The 13,181-nt window shown below is 50.3% G+C and overlaps 5 protein-coding genes across 5 annotated transcripts; 2 read left to right on the forward strand and 3 right to left on the reverse strand.

The window, feature by feature from the left end:
* Positions 1-439: 439 nt before the first annotated feature.
* On the reverse strand, positions 440-2,918 carry QBC33DRAFT_551260 (uncharacterized protein). Its single transcript, XM_060429153.1, has 5 exons — positions 2,716-2,918; positions 2,593-2,644; positions 1,377-2,534; positions 1,031-1,317; positions 440-961 (listed from the first exon to the last, which is right to left on the reverse strand). Exons 1-5 carry the CDS (start codon positions 2,819-2,821, stop codon positions 663-665), a joined length of 1,902 nt encoding a protein of 633 aa, XP_060278882.1. The 5' UTR covers positions 2,822-2,918; the 3' UTR covers positions 440-662.
* A 228-nt stretch (positions 2,919-3,146) lies between these two features.
* QBC33DRAFT_500547 (uncharacterized protein) lies at positions 3,147-4,115 on the forward strand. Its single transcript, XM_060425673.1, has 3 exons — positions 3,147-3,350; positions 3,416-3,590; positions 3,652-4,115. The coding sequence occupies exons 1-3, from the start codon at positions 3,317-3,319 to the stop codon at positions 4,100-4,102; spliced, it is 660 nt and encodes a 219-aa protein (XP_060278883.1). The 5' UTR covers positions 3,147-3,316; the 3' UTR covers positions 4,103-4,115.
* An 843-nt stretch (positions 4,116-4,958) lies between these two features.
* Positions 4,959-6,792, reverse strand: QBC33DRAFT_623432 (uncharacterized protein; the record flags this gene model as incomplete). The annotated part of the gene is made up of 4 exons (XM_060432893.1): positions 4,959-5,564; positions 5,712-5,904; positions 6,125-6,421; positions 6,644-6,792. The coding sequence occupies 4 exons, from the start codon at positions 6,790-6,792 to the stop codon at positions 4,959-4,961; spliced, it is 1,245 nt and encodes a 414-aa protein (XP_060278884.1).
* Positions 6,793-8,961: 2,169 nt separating this feature from the next.
* On the forward strand, positions 8,962-11,355 carry QBC33DRAFT_551266 (tryptophan synthase beta subunit-like PLP-dependent enzyme). Its single transcript, XM_060429154.1, has 7 exons — positions 8,962-9,281; positions 9,365-9,557; positions 9,626-9,749; positions 9,823-9,913; positions 9,968-10,028; positions 10,088-10,448; positions 10,528-11,355. Exons 1-7 carry the CDS (start codon positions 9,089-9,091, stop codon positions 11,116-11,118), a joined length of 1,614 nt encoding a protein of 537 aa, XP_060278885.1. The 5' UTR covers positions 8,962-9,088; the 3' UTR covers positions 11,119-11,355.
* On the reverse strand, positions 11,126-12,691 carry QBC33DRAFT_551269 (uncharacterized protein). The gene is made up of 4 exons (XM_060429155.1): positions 12,470-12,691; positions 12,187-12,373; positions 11,808-12,091; positions 11,126-11,729 (listed from the first exon to the last, which is right to left on the reverse strand). Exons 1-4 carry the CDS (start codon positions 12,544-12,546, stop codon positions 11,456-11,458), a joined length of 822 nt encoding a protein of 273 aa, XP_060278886.1. The 5' UTR covers positions 12,547-12,691; the 3' UTR covers positions 11,126-11,455.
* Positions 12,692-13,181: the final 490 nt, after the last annotated feature.

The raw sequence follows: 13,181 nt of genomic DNA on the forward strand, positions 1-13,181 counted from the left end.
TATAAAGTTAGACAGTCTTTTTAAGCTAAAAAGTCTTGCAAGTTAATGCTATTTTAACTTACTATTTACTATCTTTTGCTTATATAGCAATAGTTGCCTTTTTTTATTTTAATTGCCAACTTCTACTACCTTAATCTAACCTTATATCCTTTAAACACCTATTGAGAAAAATTTTGCCTAATCCTAGCAGTTGTTTAAGGTAAAAGTTGTTTAGTGTAAAAAACCTTTGCATAGCTTTCCTTTCTATAAAGACTTACAGTTGTTTAAGCTAAACAACCTATTTAATAATGTTTAGGGTAACCTTTACCTTTAAAGAGAGAGGCAATAGCGTCTAGCATTACTATACTAGTGTTTTCACTAGTATAAGTGTGCTAAATAAGATTGTAATTACAATTAGCTTAGCTAATATGCTTATGTCAATGTATTGTTTGACAAGCTTGTTGCAACTTCTTAGCCTACAGCGCTGTAAATAGTTACTAGTTAATTAACCACACATTGATATACTTAATGTATTGCAACCCCTAAGCCTCATCCCTACAGCTAACTGCCCGTCATTCTCTCATTTCAAAAATCCCTTGTTTAAGCACTTTCTCCACCGTCTCTTCTCCACTAATACTGTTTACTTAGAATGAATACCTTATTCTCGTCTTAAGCGCCTTTCACTATGTGTCTTTATACCTATTTAAAAACTCGTTCATGCTGTCCATAGTGTCTGTTGGTACAGTTCGCATATGCTGGCAACTTAGATCCCCGGCCTCAGCAATTTTGACATGAGTGGCCACCAACCACCACATTTCAAGGGCGTGCTTCACGAAGCCAAGCTTGGGTGGCTGTGTAGTGCCTTCCCTTGCTTCAATAGCGTCCCAAATGGATTTCCATCGCCAGCAGGCTCGGAGGAGGGCCTTGGCCGACACGTTGGTGAGGCAACTTGTTCTTGCTGCGATAGCAGTGCAACCCAGCGCTAGAGACAAACAATTATAGTTAGCCAGTCGTATCTACGGAGAATTAGGGGCGACCAGTTCGGACGTACCGCTGATTACCAGGAACAAGTCATCTGCCGTCATGTTGCTGTACACATCATCGGCTGGCCCTGGCCAGGTGTCGTTGAGAAGAAAGGAGACCGATGCTGATAACGATAGGGGAGTCGACCTAGCTTGTCCCATTGCCAGGAAACGCTGGAAATCATCCACTGACTCTGCTTCGAAGAGTTCTTGTCGACAGGGCATATCGCCCACAATCTCAGAAATAAACACCTGCGGGGCACCATTGAAGAAGCCGGCGATGAAACTGTCGCCAGTGTGCAACCATGCTCCTAGCCTACACCCTTTCGTTAGCCCACAGTTCACATGCTATTGGGGGGCGTGTATAAGCAGTACCTAATACAGGTTTCATCCCTGATGAACTTTCCCCAATAAAGCGTGACAGACTCTGCCTCGTTGGGCTCTTGACGTTTCGCACTGAAGATGCCTGAGAACCGCATGGCTGTACAGAGGCGGGGGAGCCTGTCGATGCGGATACGACGACGTTTATTCTCGTTATTTATGCTATTCTGCACAATTAGGATGATGAGGGCGCCTTGTAAAACCTCGATTTCTTCCATTCCCAATGCTGAATGGGGAGAGGGTCGTTTGTATAGAAGTTTTCGAAAAGTCGGATGACTGAAGATGTAGTCCTCCGCAGCGTCGAAGAAGCAACGTGCCGAGATAGCGTGATCCAGAGGTGCAGAGAAGAGCGAACCCATGACGAAGATGGCTAGCATTAGAGGAAGGCAAGTCTTCTCAAGGTCGAAGGTGGGCCGGTGGATGAATGGTTGCCAAGGGTGGGCGTAGCGGAAATATACACGATTAAAGTATGCGAGATTCTCGGCTGTGAATACAGTCTCTGCGAGCTGAGCGTCGAAAGGAGATTCCGCCGTCATCCCGTTCAAGATCATGCTCTCATGTGCGTAGGAGAGACCCTGCACAACTTCAATCATCCGGGCGGTCAAGGAAGGGGTCGCGGGTGGTGTAAAGCGCTCCTCGAGAAGAAAGTCTTCATTGGGCGCCTGACGAGGATCCTGATGAGGATCAAGATTAAAGGCCATTGGCGAGAAAATGGATTCCCAAAATGAGAAGTCCTCCTCCTCGGGCGTCGAGTTCCCGAAGCCGAAGCCCGGTATAAGATTCGATGGCACCGGGATGCCTTGGGTGTCGTCGGCTGCCCTTCCTGCATTGACCGCCTCCGATGTGCCAAATGAGGACGGGTTCGCGAGCCCCAGTAGGAAATCAATCGGAATCCTTGTAGTCTCACGAGTCTTAGACTCCCCCACGATGAGCCTGGATGTGGAAGTGGCTTCATCGGCATTCTCCCGCAAGGGGCGTACACAGTTGGTCTTGCGGGAGACACATTTGGAGCAAGGCGCCCCTCCATCGCATGCCAGCTTGCTTCGTGAGCATGCATCACAAGCGTGGCATTTCTTACCTTTCTTCGATGTGGGTAAAGAGACACCTTGGTTGTCATCGCCGCAGCGGCGGACATGTCGGCGAAGAACATCACTAGTAGAGAGGTAAGGAATGCCGCGCAGAATCGGGATGGGTTGGGGGTTAAACTTACCGTCTCGAGAACGTCTTACTGCATAAGGGGCAGCTTTGGTGGCGCCCGGTATCTGTCGGTTCCTCAAGATTAGCTACGACACTGAGCAGAGCAGCGGGTCATTTGGGGGTCCGAGGTGCGTACGTGTGGCCTCGTGACGGCGGAGGTGGCTGATGGTAGAATAATCCTTGCTGCACACCAAGCACCGTAGCCCAAGAGTCGGACCGGTGGGGCCAAGGGAATCTGGCATGTTCCCTTGCCCAAGTAGTATGTGTAATTACCCGCAGATGCTGTCGCTTCAGCTTCAGGTAATGTACAGTACCAACCTACAGTGAGGAGGAGGAGAGATAAATCTTTCAATTCCCCTCCCCACCTCGCTCAAGTTGGTTTAAGTCCACTTGATTGGCCTAACACTCCCATTAGTGGGTCACACAGTATGGCATACCAGGTACTTGAAATCTGGGCCAACCAGAGAGGGGCACAGACATCTGATTTCCCCACAATAGAGATGTGGGATTAGTTCCGAGATGTGGGTTCTGTCCCGATGTGGGTTCTCTCCCGCCATGTGGGTTCTCTCCCGAGGCCGCCGTACTTATATAAAGTCACAAGGGGGAAAGAAGTAGGGGAGCTCGGGTTCCCTTTTTAGGTTCCACCTCCCGTCTCCTCTCCTTCCTCCCTTGCGGTTCTCTTCGACTGTACTATCTCCAACGTTGCCACTGCTCGCTTGGTAGTAACTACTAAGAGGATGAGCGTAGGAGAAATAAGACGTCTGTGTCGGGGTAAGTCAAGTTATTTCCTCATTAAATGCGACGTCTCTAATGACCTTATTAACTCGAGCCATCAGATCCTCGATCCCAGGTCCGGCTATACTACCAGTTGCTGCCGAAAGCTACGCCAATTCCACGATATTACAGTAACCAGCGATACACGCCAGTGTCAACTCCGTCGATCGCCTCAACGAAGAGTACAGCCCTGGCAACGAAAGATACGGAAAAGACCGGCGCAGTAGACTATTTTCTGTCGGTACCACTCTAGAGACAGCTCATACATACGCGCCTTCCTCGCTAACCCACACGACAGCACAACAGTGGATCAGGCGGTCAACTGGGGCAGACAAGGGTCCCTTTGGCCTCTGACATTTGGCCTCGCCTGCTGTGGTATAGAGATGATGCACGCCTCTATGCCTCGCTACGACAACGACCGTCAAGGCATCATCTTCCGGGCATCACCACGGCAGTCAGATCTCCTTATTGTCGCAGGCACAGTGTGCAACAAGATGGCTCCGGCTCTCCGTCAGCTATACGACCAGATGCCGGACCCGAAGTGGGTTCTGAGCATGGGGAGCTGCGCCAACGGAGGGGGGTATTATCATTACAGCTACAGCGTCGTTCGAGGAGTGGATAGGATAGTGCCTGTCGACGTCTACGTCCCGGGGTGCCCGCCCACGGCAGAAGCTTTGCTGCAGGGTATTTTTCAGCTGCAGAGGAAGATTAGAAAGACAAAGGTGACGAGGATGTGGTATCGCAAGTAAAAGAGAAGACGAGTACTTAATAGGATTTGATTCTATGAGAAATTACCGCAGTGGATGAGGAAGACGATGGCACACGCCTGTCACCTCGCAAGCGCCGCAAGACGAGCTCTCCTATCCAGTCGATCCTTCCCAGGACAGTCCCCACACGGCGGGTTCGCTCGGACGCTAGCCCCTCCCGATCACGGCAAGCCCGAGCCTCAGGCCCAGAGCGGAAGCGCCCCGGCTGGCATAGTGTCCCCACTCCGCCAGGTTCTCACCATGAAGAAAGGCTGTCTAGGTCCATATAATAGCGCAGTTCGACGAATGGCCGCTTGGGAATGCAGTTCTCAAGCGCGTAATGGTGAATGGCGTCACGACCTTCCAGCTCAGTTTAATTATGGCCTCGACGTTCGGGTTCCAGCGGTTCCTTTTCAGCGGCGTCACTACTGTGATGCCTGCCTCCCACATGATCCGCCTGCCCTCTTGGTAGCAATTGCTAGGCCAGCTTGCTGCAACTTAAACGGTTGAAAGGTTTTCACAATCAATGGGAGTTATCAATGACAGAGCTCGTTCAAAGTATCGCACGTATCACACATACAGTAAGAAAAGGCGATTTGGGGGGGTTATTAAAAGAGATTGAATACATTCACTTACACAGTCCTGTAGAAAATGAAGGGAGAAGATCCCTACGTGCGAACCGATTTCGACTGAACATTTGAACCCCTTTGCTTCAATGCACCACAAATTCTGTTGAAAAATCGCGGTCTCTTCAACGAAATACTAAACAGTCTTCGTCTATAAACCGCAGACAAAGCAGTCAGCTATACTTTTCCCAACCCCTGGCTATCAGGCTGCACTTAGTCTGTCACCAACTGCTTCATTTTAAACTAGGCAAATACTTTCTAATCCCCTTTTGCTTCTTCTGCGCCACCATCTCAGCCTCGAATTTTGCTCTAGCAACAGCCTCTGCTGCTGCTGCTGCCTCGGCCTCTTGCCTTTTCTGCATATTTTTCGCTTCTAGTTCCGCCTCAACGCTCTCTCGAACTTGTCGTATAACCTCTTTGTGCTGCTTTTGCCGCACTTTCTCCGTCTCCCTCTCCGCCTCTAGCCTTTCTAGTGCAGCTTTTTTGGCCTCGGCTTCTGCCTTTCCGATTTCTCTCCTTGCCTCTTCTTGGGATTTTCTTACTTCTTTCATTCTTCTGTCCAACGCTTCTTCAGTGTCCCTTCTAATCTTCTCTTCAAGCTTTCTCTGCTTTGCCCAATCCTCTTTTTCCTGCTTCTCAGTTTGCAAGCTCTCCAGTTTTGCCTTGAGTTTCTCATTTTCCCTCTTCTCAGTTTGCAAAATCTCCACTTTCGCCCCAAGTGTCTCTATCTCTCTTTCCCGCTTCTCGGTTTCCAATTTCTCCAGTTTTGCCTTGAGTGCCTCCACCTCCTTCTCTAGCCTCTCAACTTCGAGTTCAGACTCATGGTCCATAACCCTTTTCTCCTCCATCGAATATCTAGATTTTTCGTGCTAGCTATTCGAAGACTCTTCATCTTCGGTCCTTCCAGATTTTGATTCAAGAAGACCCTTTGGGTATAAAACGACCTAAGGCCCAGCTCGCAAAGTATCGGTAGCTAGACGATGAACTTTCCTTTGCAGAGCTTTCGTGTCGTCCCAGATATCCCTCGCGGATTCCGGTGTTTCTGTGTCAAGATCGCGATCTATTTTGTCCTCGAGATCGCGGAGTTCTTCATCCTCGAGCTTGTCTTGAGATATATTTGAGTCCATGGGAGACTGTATCGTGACCACGGGGCTCGCGGAGTCCTGAGGGGATGATTCCCTATTTAGAGTATCATCTGTTTCTTCAACGATGTATCCTATGGGTGTCATATCCGAGGCTCCGTTGCGAAGGCCTTCAGCCCGATCAAGCCGGGGTTGAGGGTCGCGTTTGTCTCGTAAGGTGAGATCAACGGCTACCGTGGAGATTTCGATAAACTATCGGAGCATACTAGGAGAATTAGTTTTCAGGTCTATAGGCATGTGAAGTAAGGAGGACGTACGAAATGTTCTCCAAGCTGCGATCTCTCGTCGTAAGATAAATCATTATCTGCAGAGTGATGTCCAAGATTCTGTGCTGGCCCCTTAATGCCTCGCGATAGAACACGATATTCGACTTGCTCGTGAAGATCCACTGTAGTCTTATTCCAAACTGGCGAAACTTCCCAGGGCTGTCTCGGAAGTGAGCAAGTAGCGACGTGAGGGTGATCTTCAGGTTATCCAGTGGCGTGAGCAGCCGCTCGCAATTGTTGACAACATCCTGGATCAAGCTTTGCAAGTCGATGGAGACGTTGATGGACCTGTCCAGCTCTTCCTAAATCCGGTTCAGAAGCTTTGAAAATGAGGCGATCTCATCGGCATATATGCGCACTTCGCGTCCAGCGGACCCAACTCCCTCCGAGATCCGATACAACCGTAAGGCAATAGATAGACCTAAAGAGATGATCTTGCTAATAGTAACAGGATCCATCAATGAAGTTAAATTCAGAATGATTCATCAATTTGGCGGATAAAATAGTAACATTCCGAAACGCAAATGGTGAGCAAAACGTTGCGTCAGGTTCCCGTCACCTTTTTGGGTCGGCTGCTTCAGCTCGCCCGTTAGGCAGCAATGGGCCCCAGCGAGAATCTCCATACAGACTAGCCAATCAAGGCCGTGAAGAAATCTCATTGCTAGTTGGCGTTACGGCCCAGGCCGACGAGCAGCCAAGAGGAGGGCCTACGAACACGTTAACGTTAAAACCTCGCGACACTCGAGTCCTTCTCACGATGCACTGCAATAATAGCCCAAGGAAAGGCCTTCAGCGTTTAACATATCCCGCTCTAGAGTGCCCCATGGCACCTTGCCTTTCCTCCCGCTCCCTCCACCGAAGCCACATTTCCTCAGCCTCAAATTGAATCGAATCAGCACTTTGGAGAAGCGGCAGGCGGAATGGATCATCGCTCCGTTGTTCCGTGCTACAGCCGTCGCCGATGTTGCCGTCACCAGCAGACGATACGACACCTCTTTGCTAGAAAACAGCTCGACAACGGCCTCGATGACGCGCGAGTTTCCAATGCCGCCCTCGCCGCCGACAAACAGGCACAGCTAGGCAGTCCCCCGCTTGTCGCGACGTATTCTGTCCAGCTGGCGGCATATTAGTCGACAGGCGATGCCCTAGACATTTAAATCGGGCGGATGATTCTCAAGTTCCCAAATGGTATCGTAGGTAACCACAGGCGTTGCGTTGGGGGGTTAACAGTGTTTCCTAGGAATGCTTGCAACGAAATGTTCCATAGGTAGGTCGCAGCTTTAGTTACCCTTGCCTTGGAAGATAAATAACGTGGTTGCCCCGACCTCGAGGTACAGCTTCACACAGTGGATGAACTCGTCAAACCCCTCGCCGGAACAGTACGATCCGCAGTAGAGCTGACCATGAAGTCTGGAGCGCCCACTTCGGTCGGTCAGGTGAGGACATGCTTGATCCGGGCGATGGCAACGTTCCAGTCCATCATAGCTAACCCATGCGGTGGGCTCCACCTCGAGATTGATGCCGGAGCTACACCAGCTTGCCTAATGGGTGGGGCATGCAAGAGGTGGCTACACGTTTTGCGATGCTGGAGGGTCCGATCCCCACTGGAACGAGGTGAATGTCCATGCGTATGCAGTCGTCATGCCCGCCGCCCACATTATGGTGTAGCATTCCTCGCTGTTTTTGAGCGTAATAGAGCAAACACTTGTCCTAAATAACTAATTAGTAGCTCCGTTGTTAAATGGCCACCTCCTGTTAATCCCCTCAGCTCTCCCATAGGCGGTAGATCATCTACTTTAAGGGGCTATGGGCCCATTGCACCGAGCGGGCAGCCAAACACAGTTGCAATCTTTGGGTAAGAAGAAAGCAGGGGTTTAGCCATCCAATCTACTGTGCAGTATTCCGTTCACAGTAGTTATGAAACAGAAGTCACGGGACAATTGAGCTGTGCTCGGTTAGCCCACCCGCCTCGTAGCAGGGTTATTAAGTGGCACATGAGAATGTGCCTGCGACCAGTTCGCATGTTAGCCGTACAGGGATTAGTGACAAATAAGTAAGCAGGTGATAGTATGAGCCACTGAGGTACTTAATTTAACATGATTTCAATGCATGCCCTCTGTGCCGTGCCATTTGTGCCCTCTCAGACGAACAAATTGGATCACACCGCCGACAGCTGGCTACATTTAGATGAGACGCCTATATACCACATCTTACACATACACTGCAGGACACTAATGACCGATAGCCGGTTGACTTCAAGCTTTACATACATAGTGCGTCTAGCAGCAGCGGAACCTTTTCACGTAATCACAATACAGGTAACGTGTAGGGAAGTACTGTCAAGGTTCGATGCTAGTTGCGACGGAAAACGCTGCTATCGGGGTTCGCTGCTACAGTGGCCTCGTAGCGTCTAATAGTCAGCTCCAGGATATCTATACCTGTTCTTTACAGCGATGATCAACGTAGGCACACCTTCCTATGCATACATGCGTTATAGTCCTGCCATTGTATCCTTGTAACCTCTCTTCCAAATCTTACAGGGATGATAGTAGGAGGGCGCGCGTGAGATATCTGCCGAGCCACATCCCGGCTTCTTGTCGACATCTTTCTGAAGGGGTTATTCTTTACATTCTGTTCGTGTCCAATGAAAGGCTGAAATGGGAACCGGCACGGGAAGTGACGTCATCCCAAGAAAGAGACGAGACGAGCAGATCCTATCAATCACTATCACCACCCCATTTATTTTTATTTTACCTAGACAGTGTCTGCGAGTGGAGGCAAGGATGTCATGCTTCCCGTAAAGCCGGTTCCCACCAGAAGATGTAACATAGGCCTGCACGAACCCACTAGCGGCACGGCAGTTAATAAGTAGCTCCCGTTCCCCAAGTTTAAGCCTTTTCTATCTCCCTCGTGCATAGCCAAGCACGTAGAGAAACGTCCCCGAGAACCGGAACCATGGCAAGCATCAATCCCCTCAACGTGTACAGAGGTCCAGACTCTGTTCGCAATTATTTTGACCCGGATTCGTCGCCTCCGCTGCCGCTCGTCGAGATACCCGACTGTCTTAATCCCTATCGGAAAGATGGCGTGCGCATATATGCCAAGATGATGTCGATGCATCCAGCCAATAACGTCAAGGCCGTTCCAGGTTAGCAGCTCGGGACTCGGCGCTCGGGACTCGGCGCTCCAAGTTTATTTTACTAGACATGACTTATTGACTCAAGTCTCCAGCTATGAACCTCCTCGAGAAGAGCGTGGATCCAGACAAGACAAAGACCATAATTGAGTACAGCTCGGGTTCGACGGTGATATCCATGTCGATGGTATCCCGGGTGTTTTATAACCTGCCCGATGTCCGAGCATACCTAAGCAACAAGACGAGCACGGCCAAACTGCGGTTGATGCAGTTCTTCGGACTAGACATGTAAGGTTATTCTTCATCAGGCGATGCAGCTACTGCACCCTGGCACATAATTATCTAATAGCACTTAGTACACTGTTTGGTGGGCCGTCTCAGGCAGAGCCACTCGACGACCGCGGGGGCATCAGGGCCGCAGAGAGGCTGGCCCAAACCTCTGAGTCTATGGTCAACCCAAATCAGTACGAGAACCACGACGTGAGTCACAAATGAGCTTGCATATCCATTTAATCTCCAATGACAGTCGCTGATGGCATTCTCTTCCTATTAGAACTGGAAAGCTCACATCAGATGGACTGGCCCCCAGATCTTTCGGCAGTTGCCTGAGATTAGCTTGATCTGTGCTGGCATGGGAACTTCGGGTGAGATTTCCACGCGACGCGTGTTGAGGTTAGTTGAGGATTGACGTAGACTAGGAACTATGACTGGCCTAGGCATATACTTCAAGGACGTCAAGCCCTCTGTGTTCCGTCTCGGGTATGTTGCCAGGAAACTTGGGTGTGAGAGGTCTACAAAATTGACAGTCTTGCGTGTAGGGTGTGCACGAAAGCAGGTGACCGGGTGCCGGGGCCACGGTCATATGCGCTGCTCGCACCTGTCGAATTCCCTTGGAAGTCGTCTGTGGATCATCTCGAACACGTCAGTGCTCTCGATTCTTACTCGATGTCGCTCGACCTCTGTCGGCAAGGAATCATTTGTGGGCCATCGTCCGGATTCAACCTGAGAGGGATTTTCCAGTACATTGAGAAACGGAAAGATGATGGTACTCTTTCCGAGCTGGCCGGGCCGGATGGAGACATCCACTGTGTCTTCCTCTGCTGCGATCTCCCGTACCAGTACATCAACGAGTATTTCGACAAGCTTGGGGAGTCGTACTTCCCCGTGATCAAGAACGAGGTATATGAAAGACCCAAGTTCATCAGAAAGCCTCTTGAACTTCCGAAGGAAAAGCTAACAACGCCATTTTCACCGCCAGCGACTTACAAAAGTCGATCTCTACAGTTACGACAAGAAGTGGGAAAGAAAAGCGTCAGAAGCACTGCACGAATTTTTCCAAGTTGACAAGGTGTTGGCCAATGATCTTCTGTCCACCCCGACGCCAGGCCACGGGGATATCATAGGGTTGGAGGGTTCGATTACTCCCAGGCCAGATGCTACAATTATCGATCTTCGACAGGCATCGGACTTTGAGCAGTTTCACTTCTCTAGCTCTGTCAACTTGCCATTCGTTCACCCGAGCACTCCGAGACCATTCTCGGACGCCGCAGTCCTCGAGTCGCTGTGGAAGAGACTGGACGCGACATTCGGGCAGCCAACCCAAGAGCTTCGGGAAATCCTCCACGGAAAGCGTGTTCTAATACTCTGCTATGACGGCGACAGCTCCCGTGTGGCAGTCAGTGTAGTGCGGGCGAAAGGGTACGTGGCTGATAGCATACGAGGTGGGTTTGAAGTACTTGGGAACTTACAAAGGGCCATATCGATAGCTCAGGAGGTCCATCCAATGAAGGATTTGTATTCGGATCTCACTAACAGACAGAGGGAATTAAGCTGTCTCAACGAAGTCTAGTTACAAACACCACCTGACCGGTTTTTGTCTGCAGTTACATATTTTTTTTAGATATGTTGCCTGAAATTAGACGTTTTGGATGGGATTTGTCTTAGCTTGGCGTGGGTCACAGCGGCAATGACGAAGACGACGACAACAACGACGACAATGAGCCAAATCTATCTTAATACGAAGAACGTCGTCAACGGAGACAAGATACCACAATGCCTTACGCCCTGCACATCGCCCAGCTCGATACCCTTATCTACCTCAAAGCTATCGCCGATGACTTAGACAGCTACATATGAACAAATCAGCCTGGAATGTGCTCTCTCTTCCTTCTCAAAGTGGCTGCGTTTCACTTTCTGATATATCGCAGATAGTACCACGCCCCGACTGCCACACACGGCGCCACGACTGTGGTCGCCATGTTCAGCATAGCCATGCGAACACTGGGGCCGATGATGCTCGTTGTGAGCTCCTTGAACTCGGCCGCATTGTTTGCGCGGGGGTAAGGCTCGTTGGGGATCTCCTTTTCCAAGAAGGGGCAGATTTGCTCCCAGCCGAGACCATCCTCGAGCTTGATCTCGATCATGCGATCCTTTGGCACAAGGCTTCGCGCTTTCTCATTGCTATTGCAAGGCATCGTTAGCATATAATGTGTAATATGTCAAGCGACAGAAAAGCATGGGGAATGACATATGACATACTGTGCGCGATATGTCATTATGGCCGCTTCCTTGTTATCGATGGCTCTGTCTTTCCAGATGAATCCCCCCAAGGTATCGGTCATTCCCCCCATTTCGTACAAGAACGAGTTGAACATCCCGAGCAGTCTGAAGAACGGCGACTTAGTTTTTCTCGACATCGGAAGGATGGTATTCTCTATAGAGCGATACCAGGCATCCTCATCGCGCGTGGTCAAGATGAACTTAGCATCCGGCCACGCGGCGACGGCCTCCTCCAAGATGAAGGGTGTGATGTCGGTGATCGCCTAGAAAAGAAAAGAAGAGAACCTGGGTAAGTGTCTACTATAGGCCATCATCATCGCGAAAACGGAAAGAGAAAAAGGGAAGACACTGTAATTACGTCGTAGTCGCCGAGCCATTTCTGCAAATCCTCCTTGCTGAATGGTTTCTCCCCACTGTATGTTCCTCCACGGGCGGCCTCCCGGAGAAGCTTCAGTTCGTGCGCGCCGCCAAGGAACACGGTGCGCATGTGGCACGGGTTGTATCCAAGCTTCTGCAGCGCGTAATATAGGCCGAGGGTGCCATTTCTAAGTTGCGTTCCGAGAGTTAGCCTACGACAGCTTGGCGCCTCCCTGGCGCGGGCGGTAGAATGGGGGAAGTTCGTCGAGTTTGTGATAACATACCGTCCAAAACTAAGCACTATCACCTTCTTCTCCTTTGGGTTCGTAGGAGCTGGCAGTGTGTCCACATAGCGTGACATTGTGAAACTCGGGGTGAGACTTGTACGGCAGAATTGGTTACGTCGGTAGCGTCGGGAGACCAACGGGTGGCGATCGATGACAGCACTTGCGTTCTAGCTTGTATTTGAAGAGCTAAGAACCGATTTTTTTTACTAAAAAAAAAAAGAACCACTGGGCTTGTTTATACTACCCTTGTCGGCGGCCGAGACTCGGCCGCAGACTGCGCGGAGATTGCCATGGGCCGAAGGCCGTGCCGTTAACCCCTGAGACTGGATGGCCAGCGTTGTATACACACGTCGTTGGCCTGCGGCGGGCAATTGATTGGTCAGTTGCTCGGGATCTCCCCACTCGGCTTCCCTATTAGGGATGTCCGTGCACATAAACGGCCCAAACAAGGACAAAGACCGACTGCCGAGCACCGATCCTTGGCACTCAGCTGAGCTCTGATGGTCTGATATTGTCGAACTTGGCAACAACGTCGGATTAGGTAATTAGCTGACACTTCGTCGGTGATACTTGCGTCTACGCTGCCGCGACCTACTAGGCCCTTTATCGGTGCGGGCGTGCGTACCCGAACTTGCTGACCAAGAAAAATCAGAGTGGTACCTGAGCCAGGGGTACCAGATTGTTGTTTAACCGCGTGGGGTTAATGGGT

This window comes from Phialemonium atrogriseum, assembly GCF_030411735.1.
Source record: "Phialemonium atrogriseum strain 8032-3 unplaced genomic scaffold QBC33scaffold_38, whole genome shotgun sequence".
Taxonomy (NCBI): domain Eukaryota; kingdom Fungi; phylum Ascomycota; class Sordariomycetes; order Cephalothecales; family Cephalothecaceae; genus Phialemonium; species Phialemonium atrogriseum.